The sequence below is a fragment of the Palaemon carinicauda genome, chromosome 27 (assembly GCF_036898095.1).
Source record: "Palaemon carinicauda isolate YSFRI2023 chromosome 27, ASM3689809v2, whole genome shotgun sequence".
Lineage (NCBI taxonomy): Eukaryota > Metazoa > Arthropoda > Malacostraca > Decapoda > Palaemonidae > Palaemon > Palaemon carinicauda.
Genome location: NC_090751.1, coordinates 25,485,026 through 25,500,025, shown reverse-complemented (window position 1 = coordinate 25,500,025; position 15,000 = coordinate 25,485,026). Strand labels below are relative to the sequence as shown.

Genomic DNA, 15,000 nt, shown 5'->3' with positions numbered 1-15,000 from the left:
AGGACACATTATTTACGTGTTGTCTCCGGTCGTAAATCGGACGCAAATCGCCCAGGGCTTTTCTTCACGGTTCTGCTTTTTTTACACTTGGGGGGAGGGGGATGAAAGGAGTTGGGGGATGGAGGCCTCTAGCCCAGAGCACCGTCCTCGCGGGAATTTTTAGTCTTAAATTGTCATTTGGTTTGTTTATTTGCTGAATTCGTTCCACTTTAGTTCTTTCGTTTGGCCGTAATGCTGGTTTTTCAAGCGCATACAATGCAAGACTCTCATGTTTTTTTTTTTTTTTTTGTCTTTTAACAGGATAATTTCATAATATACGTTGTTGCCACTGTTGCTGTTATGTCAACTTAGCCTTGTGCCAGCACAGGTGCTATGAGCCTTCTCTCTCTCTCTCCTCTCCTCTCTCTCTCTCCTCTCTCTCTCTCTCTCTCTCTCTCATTGTACTGATCTCAGAGTGCACATTTTGAAATTATTGTTTTTTTTCCATTGCTCGTGATTTTACGGTAATTTTCAAGGAGTTTCAGTCTACCGAAATCTCACTGCTCATTTTAATCATGTCCTAGGCCTACATCGCTCGTCAGTCTCTAGTTTTCATCGTAGCCTATTAGCGTCTGCAAAGCCCGTAAACGTGTTTGCCGCAAGTTGCAACAACAGACTGACACTATACTCTTCGAAAACACGAAGATCGAAAAGCGTATCCGTACCCAGATGGATTAGCGTTGTGGGTGTGGGTGTGTGTGTGTGTGTGTTTTTTTTTTTTTTTTTTTTTTTTTTGTTAGGGCTCAGAGCTTTTTCTAGATGCTCGTCAAGGTACGGTTAAGCATCGCGGAATGCTCCTCATGCTTATGTAAGCATTTTTATATCGTTGTGAGTGATTAAACGAAGCATTTCTCTGTGTACGAGGGCTTGCGACATGTTTTTTTCTTTTTCTTTTTCTTTTACGTACTGTGATTAGAATACGTAAATCCTTTTATTTCACTTTCAGGAACTCCACTTGCCAATTGTCGAAGTGGACAATTAAATGATCAGTTTTTTTTTTTTTTTTTTACCAAAACCAAAGAGGCTAGGCTATATTTCTCATTCGGTTTTAAACGTATCTTTGTATGTGAGTTTTACCTTATAGCAGAAATAAATTATTCGTAAATTCTGACGTAAGCATTACCGAAATTGGACTTCTTCCTAAGCAACAAATGGCAGAAATATGACTTTGAAAAGAGGAACCTGTTTTAAGTTTAAATAGGCCTAACCCTGGCGAAGATTTTCGGCTTTCAAACCTTCCTATTTTCTCGATTATATCATTGTACATTAATTTGATTATATGAACATATTCAATCACATTTGAATGTTATAATTACTCAAAAGTGTCACTATTTGTTAATTGTATATTTTATGGACCCTTTTGAGTAATTCCAACCATTTTTAATTTAGTATATATTTTAGATATATATCAATGTACTCTGGCATCACGAACTTCTGTTGGTTGACTATGTTAAACGATGTCCAGTTCCAGGTCATTTAGTTAGGAAACCAGGCTAGTTATATATATATATATATATATATATATATATATATATATAATATATATATATATATATATATATATATATATATATATATGTTTGTATATATATATATATATATATATATATATAATATATATATATATATATATATATATATATATATATATATATATATACAGTATATATATATAATTCTATAGCTTTTCGTGATTTTAACTTTTTTTCCCTGTGGCGAAATGTTTTAAATTATGAAAAGGTAATAGAGAAAAAACAATATCTTTGCATTATTTGGCGGTGTATGAAGAGCTTGGTCTTGCTAACAAATATCACAAAATGTTTTAAAGATCCTCATTAGAAACAAACTGAAATTTTTTAAAGAAATGTATAATATCTAAAAGGTAAGCAACATTAATGAATAATGTAAAATCCTCTCACCTATCCGTTAAAGGAAAGAAGAAATTTATATTTTTTTTTTAAAGAAAACAAATAGTTAAAATCAAACCGAAAAGAAAGGGTGAACAAGCAAGAGGAAGCCAAAATCAAATAAGTACAAATAGTAGAAAAATGCTCTGAGAACATCTATCTGAACTCTTAAAAAGTCGGCATCTCACAGCCACACCAAGAATGCCAGAGCTCCCATTGTATTGTGAATTAGCTCCTCTTCTTGCATATTGTCCCATGAATCGGAGACTCATTGTGTCGCTTTTGCCTTTGAATTGGAGGTGACAACATCCGTAATGTTATTGTTTATTTGATTGTTAGGTGTCCTTAGTCTTTATATAGCATCATATTTTTAAATTCGTTCAGAATATTTCAAATTAAAATGTGTTAAGATTTCCTGTAAGATATTAAGCCCCCTGTGTGTTATTCCTTTCGAAAATGAGGAGCATCTAAAAACGAAAGTTTCTGTCGTGGTGAACTCTGGCCTAGGTAAATCTTCAAGAACTAAATGGTGTACAAGTAAATGTGCAAATTACTGCACGTAGATGCAGCATCTTTCTGGGAAGCAAAGCTGTGCAATACACACACACTGGATGTTGTCGTTGTTGCAGATTATCTGGCACTCACTACCAGACACGGGTTCTTGCAATTATGCTTCCCGTTCTGGGTGGGGAGGTTTGAATGTGGAGAAGTCCAAGGGTCTGGCATAAACCCTTGAGCAGCAACCTCAGTCCCTCTTTGAACCCTCTAAAAACTATTCGTCTATTTCTTAAACTCCAGAGGGGTCATTAGTGGCTCCTAAAAGGATACTGGAAACTTTTCAACATCTTTCATCCGTGTTCCTCTGTCACAACTCAAAAGACTGAGGAGGTAGCTCTGGACATTAGTGTACTGGCAGCCATTCCAAGATTTATTCACCAGATAGGACATTCGGATGTTACATTTCCTTGCAAGAAAATTGTAATAGCTGTCATTTTTAGATTGACCCACTCAGGTCATTCCAACTTGAAATATTTCCTTTGCAACTTGTGGTAGGAAAGAGATACAATCAATCTTGTCCATTGTCATCATTGTGACCATGGCCATTCAAGAAGGGTCTCGTTGTCCCTTTGTATCTATCAAAGGCTGAAGGCTATGAGATCTTGGGACCTAGTCCTTTGAAGTCTTTTTGAAAAGGATCTTTGGGAGTAACTGAAAGATGGGAAATTATGCCCTGTAAACTGTAATTCCTGGACTGAAAGAAATATATCAGAAAGTTGGTGTACTAGCGATTTTTGTAAACATGTCCTGAGTGCATGTGAAAATGATTAATTTTGTATATTGAATTGGGACAACACTAAAATATGCATATGCAATTTTATAGTTATAATGCAGACATTACTATTAGGTTACAGAGCATGAAATGGTGTTGGGTATTATATGCATTTTTACCCCTTTAATTTTCTTACTCCGTTTTTTTAATTTCTTTATTTTTATTTTTTACGTACGAACTCTTTTACTATCAATAAAAGTAACCAGTATTATGATTATTATTATTTATGATTATTATTATTATTGTTGTTGTTGTTGTTGTTGTTGTTGTCAACTAATTGTTATAGCCAATATGATTACCAAATAATACAAATTAGGTCCCATAGTCTCTCTCTCTCTCTCTCTCTCTCTCTTCTCTCTCTTCTCTCCTCTCCTCTCTCTCTCTCTCTCTCTGAGAAGACACATGCACGAGAAATGCGCTTCATGTTTCAACATCTCATTATGAAACATCTGTCCACCGCTGTATTTGTCAGCAGATCCGATTATTGATAATGAGGACAAAGCAGCATCTCCAGCTTATTGAGAGACAAGTTGGAATCCCCTCCCCCCCCCCCCCCCCCGGCCTCCCCAGCATTACCGCTTCCCATAATTTTAGCTACCGAGTTCGTCTCTCTCCTGTTTTACTTTTCCGCACCTAATGAGTGTCAAATATTAATAGAATGACGTGAATTAGCATAATAATTGGGTACAGATTATTTCATAAAAGAATATACTTCCTGTCAGGTTTATTGATCATGTAAACTTATCAAGGGATTTATCTTATATTGTTATTAGTATTATTATTATTATTATTATTATTATTATTATTATTATTATTATTATTATTATCATTATTATTACTTGCTAAGCTATAACCCAAGTTGCAAAAGCCAGATGCTATAAGCCTAGGGGCTCCAACAAGGAAAATAGCCCAGTGAGGAATGGAAAAAAGGAAAATATAATATTCTAAGAAGAGTAACAACATTAAAAATAGGATAATTCTTATATAAACAATAAAAACTTTAACAAAATAAGAGGAAGAGAAACAAGATAGAATAGTGTGCTCGAGTGTACCTTCAGGCTAGAGAACTCTAACCTAATGCAGTGGAAGACCATGGTTTAGAGGCTATGGCACTATCCAAGACTAGAGAACAATGGTTTGATTTTGGAGTGTCTTTCTCCCAGAAGAGCTGCTTACCATTAGCTAAAGAGTCTCTTCTACCCTTACCAAAAGAAAAGTGGCCACTGAACAATTAAAGTGCAGTAACCCCTTGAGTGAAGAAAAATTGTTTGGTAGTCTGTGTTGTCCGATGTATGAGGACAGAGGAGAATATGGAAAGAATAGGCCAGACTATTCAGTGTGTGTGTGTGTAGGCAAGGGGAAACTGAAACCGTTACCAGAGAGAAGGATACAATATAGCACTATCTGGCCTGTCAAAAGACCCCATAACTCTCTAAGCAGTAGTATCTCAACGGGTGGATGGTGCCTTGGCCAACCTACTACCTAAAAATGGATGTGATAATTTTTTTTTTTTTTTTTTTTTTTTTTTTTTTTTTTTTTTTTTTTAGCTGATAGGAAAAGTTGGTGGAAGAAGAGTGACGGACATTTAGCTGAGTAACCGTGGTAGGGAATATTTCAGTATTGGTATGCTTAATGTAAAGTGTGGTTTAGCCACAATTTTATTTATATAAAGGTACATTTTTGTTTTGTTCTTAAAGAAAATTTTAATACAATAATTGCTTATTTTTATTTGTTTCCTCATCAAATGGTTTAATAACTTCGTTGAGAGAGAGAGAGAGAGAGAGAGAGAGAGAGAGAGAGAGAGGAAGAGAGAGAGAGAGAGAGAGAGAGAGGACTTTTAGATAGGGTTTTCATCTATACAAAATATATTTATCAATTATATTTTCCTCTCTTTAGGTTTGCTACAAGGATGGCCTTTTATATCCCCCACGGTAAAAGCTACAAGTTCAATTGCAATGAATGGTAAGTCTTTTAATATATTTTATCATATTATTTTTTTTTCTTTTCATTAACAAAGATTACTTATTCGCTTGTTTGTCTGCTCACGTTTTCATTTATTCAATTGTTTCATTCATTTACATATTTGTTCGCTGGAAAATATTTATTTTTCCTGTTTCTGAATAAAAAACTGATTTTAGTTACGAAATTACATAATTGAAATGACACATATTAGCCGTTCAAATCAGGACACAATACTCTCTCTCTATCTCTCTCTCTCTCTCTCTCTCTCTCTCTCTCTCTCCTCTCTCCTCTCTCTCTCTCTCTCTCTCTCTGCGGCAACTACTACATTTGCTAGAATCCATTTGAGAATATCACCGATACTACACGCAGATAAGCTCTACGATATTAGATTTCCATCTGCATTCTGTCCAAACGAACAGGCAGGGTCAGCGCTCGGTCAAACGTCTGGGGGATCCCCATCCTTTGCATGATCAAACATACAAACAACCCCCGGCTAAAAATACAAACTGTGCATGCAAGCGTTGCGCAAACAAATAGTTCTCACTCAGTCATTGTGGTACCAAAAGCGGCCCTCCCTTCTGAGAAAGACCTTCACAATTTCCAACTTAAGTGTTTATGCAAGTGCATTTTGGCGTTGCATTCTGGCAAGCACAGTCCTCCGGATTACGTGACTTTGCTTGTGCTCTCGTGCCTGTGGGTTTGGGAAAGACTTCCCTTGCGTCACAAGCCAAAACTTACAAGTTTCGAGAATTCTCGGAGTCATGGGAACGTGGTTGAGGCACCCCACGTAATAATAAACACTTCCAAACTTGGTACCGATCTTTGGGAAGGCAAATGGGTCGCAGTGAGACTGATGATAAGGTATAGAAAGAGGTCCATAATGTTCAAAGATTATAGAGAGAGAGAGAGAGAGAGAGAGAGAGAGAGAGAGAGAGAGAGAGAGAGAGAGAGAGAGAGAGAGAGAGGGTTCTGAAAACTCTGTCGAGGAAAAATGTAGGTGTAAGTAAACACATAGAACGAAAAAAGAATCCTAAGAAGTACAGAGATTGAAAGGACAATTGAAATCTTCACTCTCTCTCTCTCTCTCTCTCTCTCTCTCTCTCTCTCTCTCTCTCTCTCTCTCTCTCTCTCTCTCTCTCTCAAATGTAGGAGTACGTAAACACATGGAACGAAAAAAAAACATACCAAAGAAGTACAGAGATTTAAAGGAAAAATTAAAAATCTCTCTCTCTCTCTCTCTCTCTCTCTCTCTCTCTCTCTCTCTCTCTCTCTCTCTCTCTCTCCACTTTTTCTTTCAGCTGTCTTTCATTCGTTTACCGCATATTTTTGTCATGGCTGCAAAGTAAATCTGTAGTCTCGTGGTCCACCCAGCCTCTTGGGGAGGTTCTCTACATTCTTAAGTCCTCGTTCTCATAACTTTTCTTTGTTTAGTTTCTTTTCTCTTTAGACTGTTTAGCTAATAATCGAAATATTAAGAATGAGATGCTAATGCTAGTAAGCCTATTTAGCGAATTTTTTTTTTCGTTCGTTCTTTCAAAGACTTATCTCTTTGAAAAAACAAATTCCCTTAGAGGACTTTATTTCAAGAGTTTCTTTCCTTTTAGAGGTAATTCTTCTAGTTGCTGATTTTTTCCCTTTTTTTTTTTTACTTTTGAAGACGCAGTTTTTTTTTTAGTTTTTTTTTTATTCTACTTGGAATGTAAAGTAAGATTCTTCTTCTATTTAAAAAACTCTCCCATTATAAAAGTTCGTTCCCCTTTGAAAATTATTTTTTTCTTTTAGAATACTTTTCCTCTCATAATATTTTCTCTTTCAAACATATTGTCTTTGGAGTAAGTTTTCCTCCTTCAAAAGACTTCCAAATTCCTTCTTTTTGAAGTTTTTATAGTATATGTATGAAAGCTGTGTTTTAATGTTACTCTTATTAAGTTATTTTATTTTGATGTGTATTACATTTAGTTTATTTATTTCCCTTATTTCCTTTTCTCACCAGGATATTTTCCCCCGTTGGAGCCCTCGGGCTTATAGAATCCTGCTTTTCCAACTGATGTATAGCTTAGCTGATAATAATAATAATAATAATAATAATAATTCGTCCTAAGAAGGTGATCGTAATGCCGCGTAAGGGACGTGTTCTGTCTTAACCTTAAACGCAGTACCCCTGTGACCTTAGCTTAGCTACCGAGTCAGTTTGTTTGGATACACCAGAGTGGGCGGAGAAAAAAAGCTTAGTTGGCACCTAGGTGTTTCTGCAATTCAGATTCAATATCACTGACTGTTTTGAAAAGTCGAGCCACTTGTTGACGTCTCCGTCAGCACGGAAATATGCAAGAGAATAGTCGGGTACCTCTGCTGTCAGCATTCAATGCGGAATTACCAGACCTCTTCAGCATGCTTTGAAGTGGCGTGTAATAGAACAGAACATTGGTTGGTTCTTGAAAGTTTCTTGGCGTCTCTCCCCTATATAATAAAAAAACACGTTTTTAAGTATATACAGTATAAACATTTCTTTCTGTCACGGTCATGGGAGAGGGAGAGTAGTCATGCCCTGTTGAGAAGGGGTACCCTAAGAGGTACTCGTGCTTTCGGAAATCACACACTCACCACAAATTGCCTAATAACCGGGTGTAGTTGGGGAAGGGGCTGGGAAGGGTTGAATATGTGTGTGCATATCTATCTAAATATTTAGACGTCCTTTTTATGGCTCGGATAAACTAGTCATTCGTAATCAAAATACTTTAGTACTTTGGGATTTTTAGTTCTCTGACGGTTCAGTGTTTATCTGTATTAAGTTGAAGTATAAATTAGTCCTAAAGATTCTAGGTATCTTTTAAAGATAACGAATGAATTTTCTTAGGCAACGAATGCTTCACAAATTAACTTTTAAAAAGGGAGCCTACTTGAGATAGGATTACAAGACAAATATACACCTCGAAGATGTAAAGTAAAGCAAAGTATATTTATTAAGCCATAAACTCTTACACTTTTCAAGGCCCAAAGACTAAAATCTGTGTAACGTTGTGGCAATTATCTTCTAAAATAAACCCGACAGTGATCTACCGCTCATTTTCGTCTTTACTCTGAAAATGCCTTAATGTTTCTTTTAAATTATATTTTTAGCGCTTGGGTGCACAACATTTTTTTCTTTTTTTATTTGTTTAGATTTTGCTCTGGCATCCATTACAATAAAAGATTTTATTTGTAAATTTACCTTTAAAATTAAGAATAGGATTTTCTAGTGTGTAACCAATAAAAATTATTAAAAGATTATCAAACTCATTATCATATTGATCGAGGTTATGCTATTAATTGTTTTCACATTTTCGTTAATCTTATCATCAAATCTCAAGTAAGGTTTTCCTCTATCTCTCCCAAAATGTTTATTAATTTGCTTAGTAAATATTTGCATTCTGATTCATAGGTTAAGTTTAAATCCCTGTCCCTGAAGAAAGGGCATTATTGTGGTGGGAAAAATTTACATTCCTGTATTTAATGAAAATTTTGTATTCCTATTTCTAAGAAAGTTTTACATTCTTGTTCTAAGAAATTGTATTCCTGAGCTATTATCTGTTTTAATATTGTTAATGTTTTTAAAATATTTTATTCTAATTTTTCATTACTTATATCGTTTATTTATTTCTTTATTTCCTTTCTTCACTGCGCTATTTTTCCCTGTTGGAGCCCATGGGCTTGTAGCGTCCTGCTTTTCCAACTAGGGTTGTAGCTTAGCTGGTAATGATAATAATGATAATAATAATAATAATAATAATAATAATAATAATAATAATAATAATAATAATAATAATAATAATAATAATAATAATAATAGAGATTTACAATTTTGTGACTTAGTGTTTTCATCTTTATGCTAAGGAATAGTTTTTATTCTTTTGCTTATGAATAGATGCATCATTGTGCTAAGGAAGGATTTTGCATTTTTAATGTAAGAACGTTTTTTTTTTCTAATAAATGTACTAAAGAAAGATTTGTATTTATGATCTTGGGAAAGTGTCACATTTTTACATGCTAAGCAAAGGTCATTATTGTTCTGCTTAGGGAAGGGTTACAGTCACTTGTTAAGAAAGATTTGCAGTTTTTACTTAGAAAGATTTTCATTTCTGTGCTAAGAAGAGGCTTGTAGTCTTGAACTTGGGGGAGAATCGTGTTTTGTTGCTTTGGAAATGTTTGAATGCCTATGCTTAGGAAATGTTTGCATTAATGTGCTTAGGAAATGTTTGAATTTCTATGCTCGGGAAATGTTTGAAATTCTATGCTTAGGAAATGTTTGCATTAATGTGCGTAGGAAATGTTTGAATTTCTATGCTTAGGAAATGTTTGAATTTCAATGCTTAGAAAATGTTTGATTTTCAATGCTTAGGAAATGTTTGAATTTCTATACTTAGGAAATGTGTGCATTTCTATGCTTAAGAAATGTTTGAATTTCCATGCTTAGGAAATGTTTAAATTTATATGCTTAGGAAATGTTTGAATTTTCCATGCTTAGGAAATGTTTGAATTTCCATGCTAGGGAAATGTTTGAATTTCTATGCATAGGAAAATTTTTTTTAATTTCAATGCTTAGGAAATGTTTGATTTTCAATGCTTAGGAAATGTTTGAATTTCTATGCTTAGGAAATGTTTGCATTTCCATGCTTAGGAAATGTTTGCATTTATATGCTTGGAAATGTTTGCATTTCAATGCTTAGGAAATGTTTGAATTTTTAAAGCTTGGAAATGTTTGAATTTTTAAGCTTGGGAAATGTTTGAATTTCTATGCTAGGGAAATGTTTGCATTTATATGCTTAGGAAATGTTTGAATTTCAATGCTTAGAAAATGGTTGCATTTCTATGCTTGGGAAATGTTTGAATTTCAATGCTAAGAAAATGTTTGAATTTTTTTAGCTTGGGAAATGTTCGAACTTCTATGCTAGAGAAATGTTTGAATTCCCATGCTTAGGAAATGTTTGAATCCCCATGCTTAGGAAATGTTTGAATCCCAATGCTTAGGAAATGTTTGAATTTCTATGCTGGGGAAATGTTTGAATGTCCATGCTTAGGAAATGTTTGAATTTTCTATGCTTAGAAAATGTTTGAATTTCTATGCTTAGGAAATGTTTGAATTTCCATGCTTAGGAATTGTTTGCATTTCTATGCCTGGGAAATGTTTGCATTTCTATGCTATGGAAATGTCTGAATTTCTATGCTAGGAAAATGTTTGAATTTCCATGCTTAGGAAATGTTTGAATTTCTATGCTTAGGAAAGGTCTGAATTTCTATGCTAGGGAAATGTTTGAATTTCTTTGCTTAGGAAATGTTTGAATTTCTATGCGTAGAAAATGTTTGAATTTCAATGCTTTAGGAAATGTTTGCATTTCAATGCTTAGGCAATGTTTGAATTTCAATGCTTAGGAAATGTTTGAATTTCAATGCTTAGGAAATGTTTGAATTTCAATGCTTAGGAAATGTTTGCATTTCTATGTTTGAATATCAATGCATTTACAAAAAAAATATGCCTTCTCATGCTCGAAAAGGGGTTTCATTCCTGTGTAGAGGAAAGGTTTAACTTCGTGTGCTTTGGAAATGTTTGAATTGCTGTATAAAAGAAACGTTTTCTTGAGAAATGCTTACATTCATATTCTTGGAAAATTAATATTATGGAAAATGTTTGTATTCATATACTTAGAAGTTGCCTTCTTATTCTTGGTGAAATTTTGTATTAATTTACTTTGGGAAGGTTTGAATTCTTGTGATGATGAAAGTTTTGTATTCTCGTGCTTAAGAAAGGAAATGTTTATATTCTTATTGAATGTTTGCATTCTTGTATTTAGAACAGTTTTGTATTATTTTGCTTAGAAAAGGTTTCCTGTGCAGTGCTCAAGAAAAGTTAGCATTCCTGAGCTTCGAATAAATTTGTATTTCTGTGGTCAGGAAAGGTTTTTATCTATAGCTTAGGAAGTTTACATTTTTCGTAGTAATGAAAGATTTGCACTCCTGTGTTTTCGAAAGGAAAATAGTCCTGTCCCTAGAGAAGGACTGCCCTTCTTGGGGAAAGTTTCACATTCATGTGCCTAGATAAAAATTGCGCATACTTTATGTGCTTAGGAAATGGCATTCATGTGCTCAAGAAAGACTTGAATTCTTGTTATGACTTTAACTTTGAAAAGGTCATAAATCCCGTACATTCAGCTCGTCGGCAATTTTGCCAGTCATACACTTTGGAAAGGTTGGTGGCCCTGCGCTGACGCGTCGGAAGTAGATTCATTATTGCAAATGTGAGAATGTCTCGTGGCATGTTTTCCCCACATGTAACATCTTGTGAAATTTCTTCTGAGAATTCAGATTTTAATCTGGTAGCTTAATTGAACAACTTCATTTCGCTTACAGAAGGGCTATTCAGTTCAGTAGATCACGTACAGTTGGACACATAAATTCCTGGTACATCTAGCTCTGAATAAGTGCACCCAGCCACACCCTTACTGTGCAGCGAGTACCTCTCTTCTTACATCTCTCCCTACACTATATGTTTGGTTACTCGCCGCGAAGTAATAGTGTTACAGTGTGCAATTCTTTGGAGCGAGATGTGCCAGGGATTCCTGTGACCAACTGTACATAAATATATCTTTATTGCATTGCTTTACAGTAGTAATTTGGTTATGCACATAAGTGGTTTACTGAAAAGTTTTTTTTTCTCTCTCTCTCTCTCTCTCTCTCTCTCTCTCTCTCTCTCTCTCTCTCTCTCTCTCTCTCTCTCTCTCTCTCTAACAAAGAATTTATTAAATAAATTCAATAAGAGACAAAGAAAAATAAGCAATTATTGTATAAAATTAACTTTAAGAACAAATCAACGAAATGTACATCACTCACAAAACAGTGACTCACATAAATACGGGCATTTTATCAAAATGCATCTCTTACATCAGAATAATTCACTGAGGTACATCCTTTAAACATGGGCAACTTGCTGAAGTAAATCCCTTAAAATCTTCGTTTGTCTCTGCTAGGAACAAACAAAACAAACTCTTGTCTCTTTCCAAAGTCCATTTATTTAGTTCCATTATTTCTTGTCGCATAAGTGTCTCTGAACATTAAACTTTATTTACAATATATTTAACTGACTTAGATTAACGTATTTAGTGGTATTTTTCACCTGTAATGAGTTATTTTAGCACATTGAACTTCATGTTAATTTTTAAGATATTTTTTCCTTACGTAGAATGAACTGTAGCGTTTTAGGAGTATCTCATGTTTATTTTTATTTTTCATAATGAAGGTCTTGGGCACCCAATGGGCCTTCGGTTAAAACATATCTAAAGCACTTTTATATACCTATATATGTGAACATATGTTTCGAAATAATAATTTTCCTCTTTTTGTTATGGATTTTAACCATCCTTCAGTTTACAAATGTATTCCCCTTCAAAATCTCAAATGAATTGATCTATTTACTGCCTTTTTTCTGACAGGATCCTTCTTTCTCTAACTGATTTGCAACCACCATACTTTCGCTGCTCATAAGTGAAACAAATTGAAGAGTTATTTTCACCTACAGAAGCTAGTTTCTACCGAATTCTGGAATTGGTGTTGCAAATTTTCCCCCTTTTGGATATTTCAAATAGAGGAAACTGTCATATTAGCATTAAACTGCAAATAGTTTATTCATACTGATGACGCAATTCGCACCTTTATGATGACAGGTGTTGTTACAGGCGGCCGCAGTTTACAATAGCAAAGTCAATAGTAGAACATTAAAGAATGTTTTGATGGAGAGAATCCCAACGTCACTCTTTTCATAGTCTGTTGAGACGTGTCTTCCTTTGGCCATACCAGTAAATTTTTACAGATTCCTCTTAATAAACAAAATTGTTTATCAAAATCACATGCTTAGGCGAGGCTGTCAAATTTGAACCGCGAGATAATCTCCTTCCTCTTTCAAAGTATAGACCGGGTTGAGATAATCTCCTTCCTCTTTCAAAGTATAGACCGGGTTGAGATAATCTCCTTCCTCTTTCAAAGTATAGACCGGGTTGAGATAATCTCCTTCCTCTTTCAAAGTATAGACCGGGTTGAGATAATCTCCTTCCTCTTTCAAAGTATAGACCGGGTTGGCATACATTGTAATGCCTTAAAATACCTTAATTTAGCTCGAAAGCAGTAGGGAGGTGAATGAGGGTTATCGATTTCAGTTTTTTTCTACACATAAATGAATTTATCTATATTTTTCCGTATTTCCTTTCCTCTCTGGACTACTTTTCCTTGTTGGAACCCTTAGGCTTATAGAATACTGCTTTTCCAATTAGTGCTGTAGCTTACCTAATAATAATAATAAAAATAATAATAATAATAATAATTTAAAATTAACATGAATTCAAATATAGTCACAGAACCACGTCCATGATGAAAAAAAATATACAACAATATACAACAATATACTGTATATATATATATATATATATATATATAATATATATAATATATATATATATATATAATATATATATATATATATATATACACATACATATACACTACAATCTCTCTCTCTCTCTCTCTCTCTCTCTCTCTCTCTCTCTCTCTCTCTCTCTCTCTCTCTCTCTCTCTCTCTCTCTCTCAGTGCCAACTCTGTGTCCCTGTCAACCTGTCTACCCTTTGCACTCCTCATTTCTTGTATTTGTGACATATGAATCAGATACCAAGCGGATAATTCATAGAATGAAATCTCTCCTTCAGTATATTTCATTATATGGAGTATAAACATCTTCATTTAAACTGAATTTTGGGCTTGAAATGATTCATTTCTTTTTCATAGATTTGGATATTTAAGAAGAGTTATTATAAATATTGATTTTTCATGGACTTGGGTGATTAAGAATCAGATCATTCATAGATTTTCGCGTTTATTTTTTTCATTAGAAGTATTGTACACCAATTAAAGAATATAATTATTTAAAGAAAATAAAACTCTTTCGCCGCAAAACAAGTTATACTTAATAGTTTTCACAAATGAATTTCTTGGGACTTCAATATTTTTATTATTATTAAAATTATTATTATTATTATCATTGTTATAATTATTATTATGATTATTATTATTGTTTTTATTATTATTATCATCATCATCATTATTATTATTATTATTATTATTATTATTATTATTATTATTATTATTCCAACTTATGCCAACAAACACCCTTAGTATCAGACATATTATTTGATCTTCAAATTCCCGTAATACCTAAAATATATTTTCATCCTGATTCTTCTGAACTACCACTTTCTGAAATCATTATTCCCTCTTTCAAGTTTCCTAACTCATATGAAGTTAAAATAACTTGAACTTAAGGTTTTTTTCTTTTTTTTTACGAATGACGCTCAAGTTCTTTTCATAGTTCACCTTTTCATTTTCTCATAATCATTATTAAGAACTTCGTTACCAATCCCAACGTCCCAGACCTTCAAGTTGATTGTAGTAAGTCAAAATAGTAATTCATAATTTTTCTTAACTTTAAAGTACTACTAATCATCGCGTCCCTGTTTTTATATTCTATTTAAAATCCAAACAGTTCATTTTTATATTCTATTTAAAATCCAAACAGTTCATTTTTATATTCTATTTAAAATCCAAACAGTACATTTTTATATTCTATTTAAAATCCAAACAGTTCATTTTTATATTCTATTTAAAATCCAAACAGTTCATTTTTATATTCTATTTAAAATCCAAACAGTTCATTTTTATATTCTATTTAAATTCAAAACAGTTCA

The 15,000-nt window shown here is 33.6% G+C and overlaps 1 protein-coding gene across 1 annotated transcript in view; it reads left to right on the top strand.

The window, feature by feature from the left end:
* The window catches only part of LOC137620612 (uncharacterized peptidase C1-like protein F26E4.3), a 171,805-nt gene that overhangs the window by 5,468 nt on the left and 151,337 nt on the right, over positions 1–15,000 (top strand). Inside the window, exon 3 of the mRNA XM_068350904.1 lies at positions 5,176–5,238. Within this exon, the coding sequence (XP_068207005.1) occupies positions 5,176–5,238 (63 nt within the window). The remainder of the gene's footprint in view (positions 1–5,175; positions 5,239–15,000) is intronic.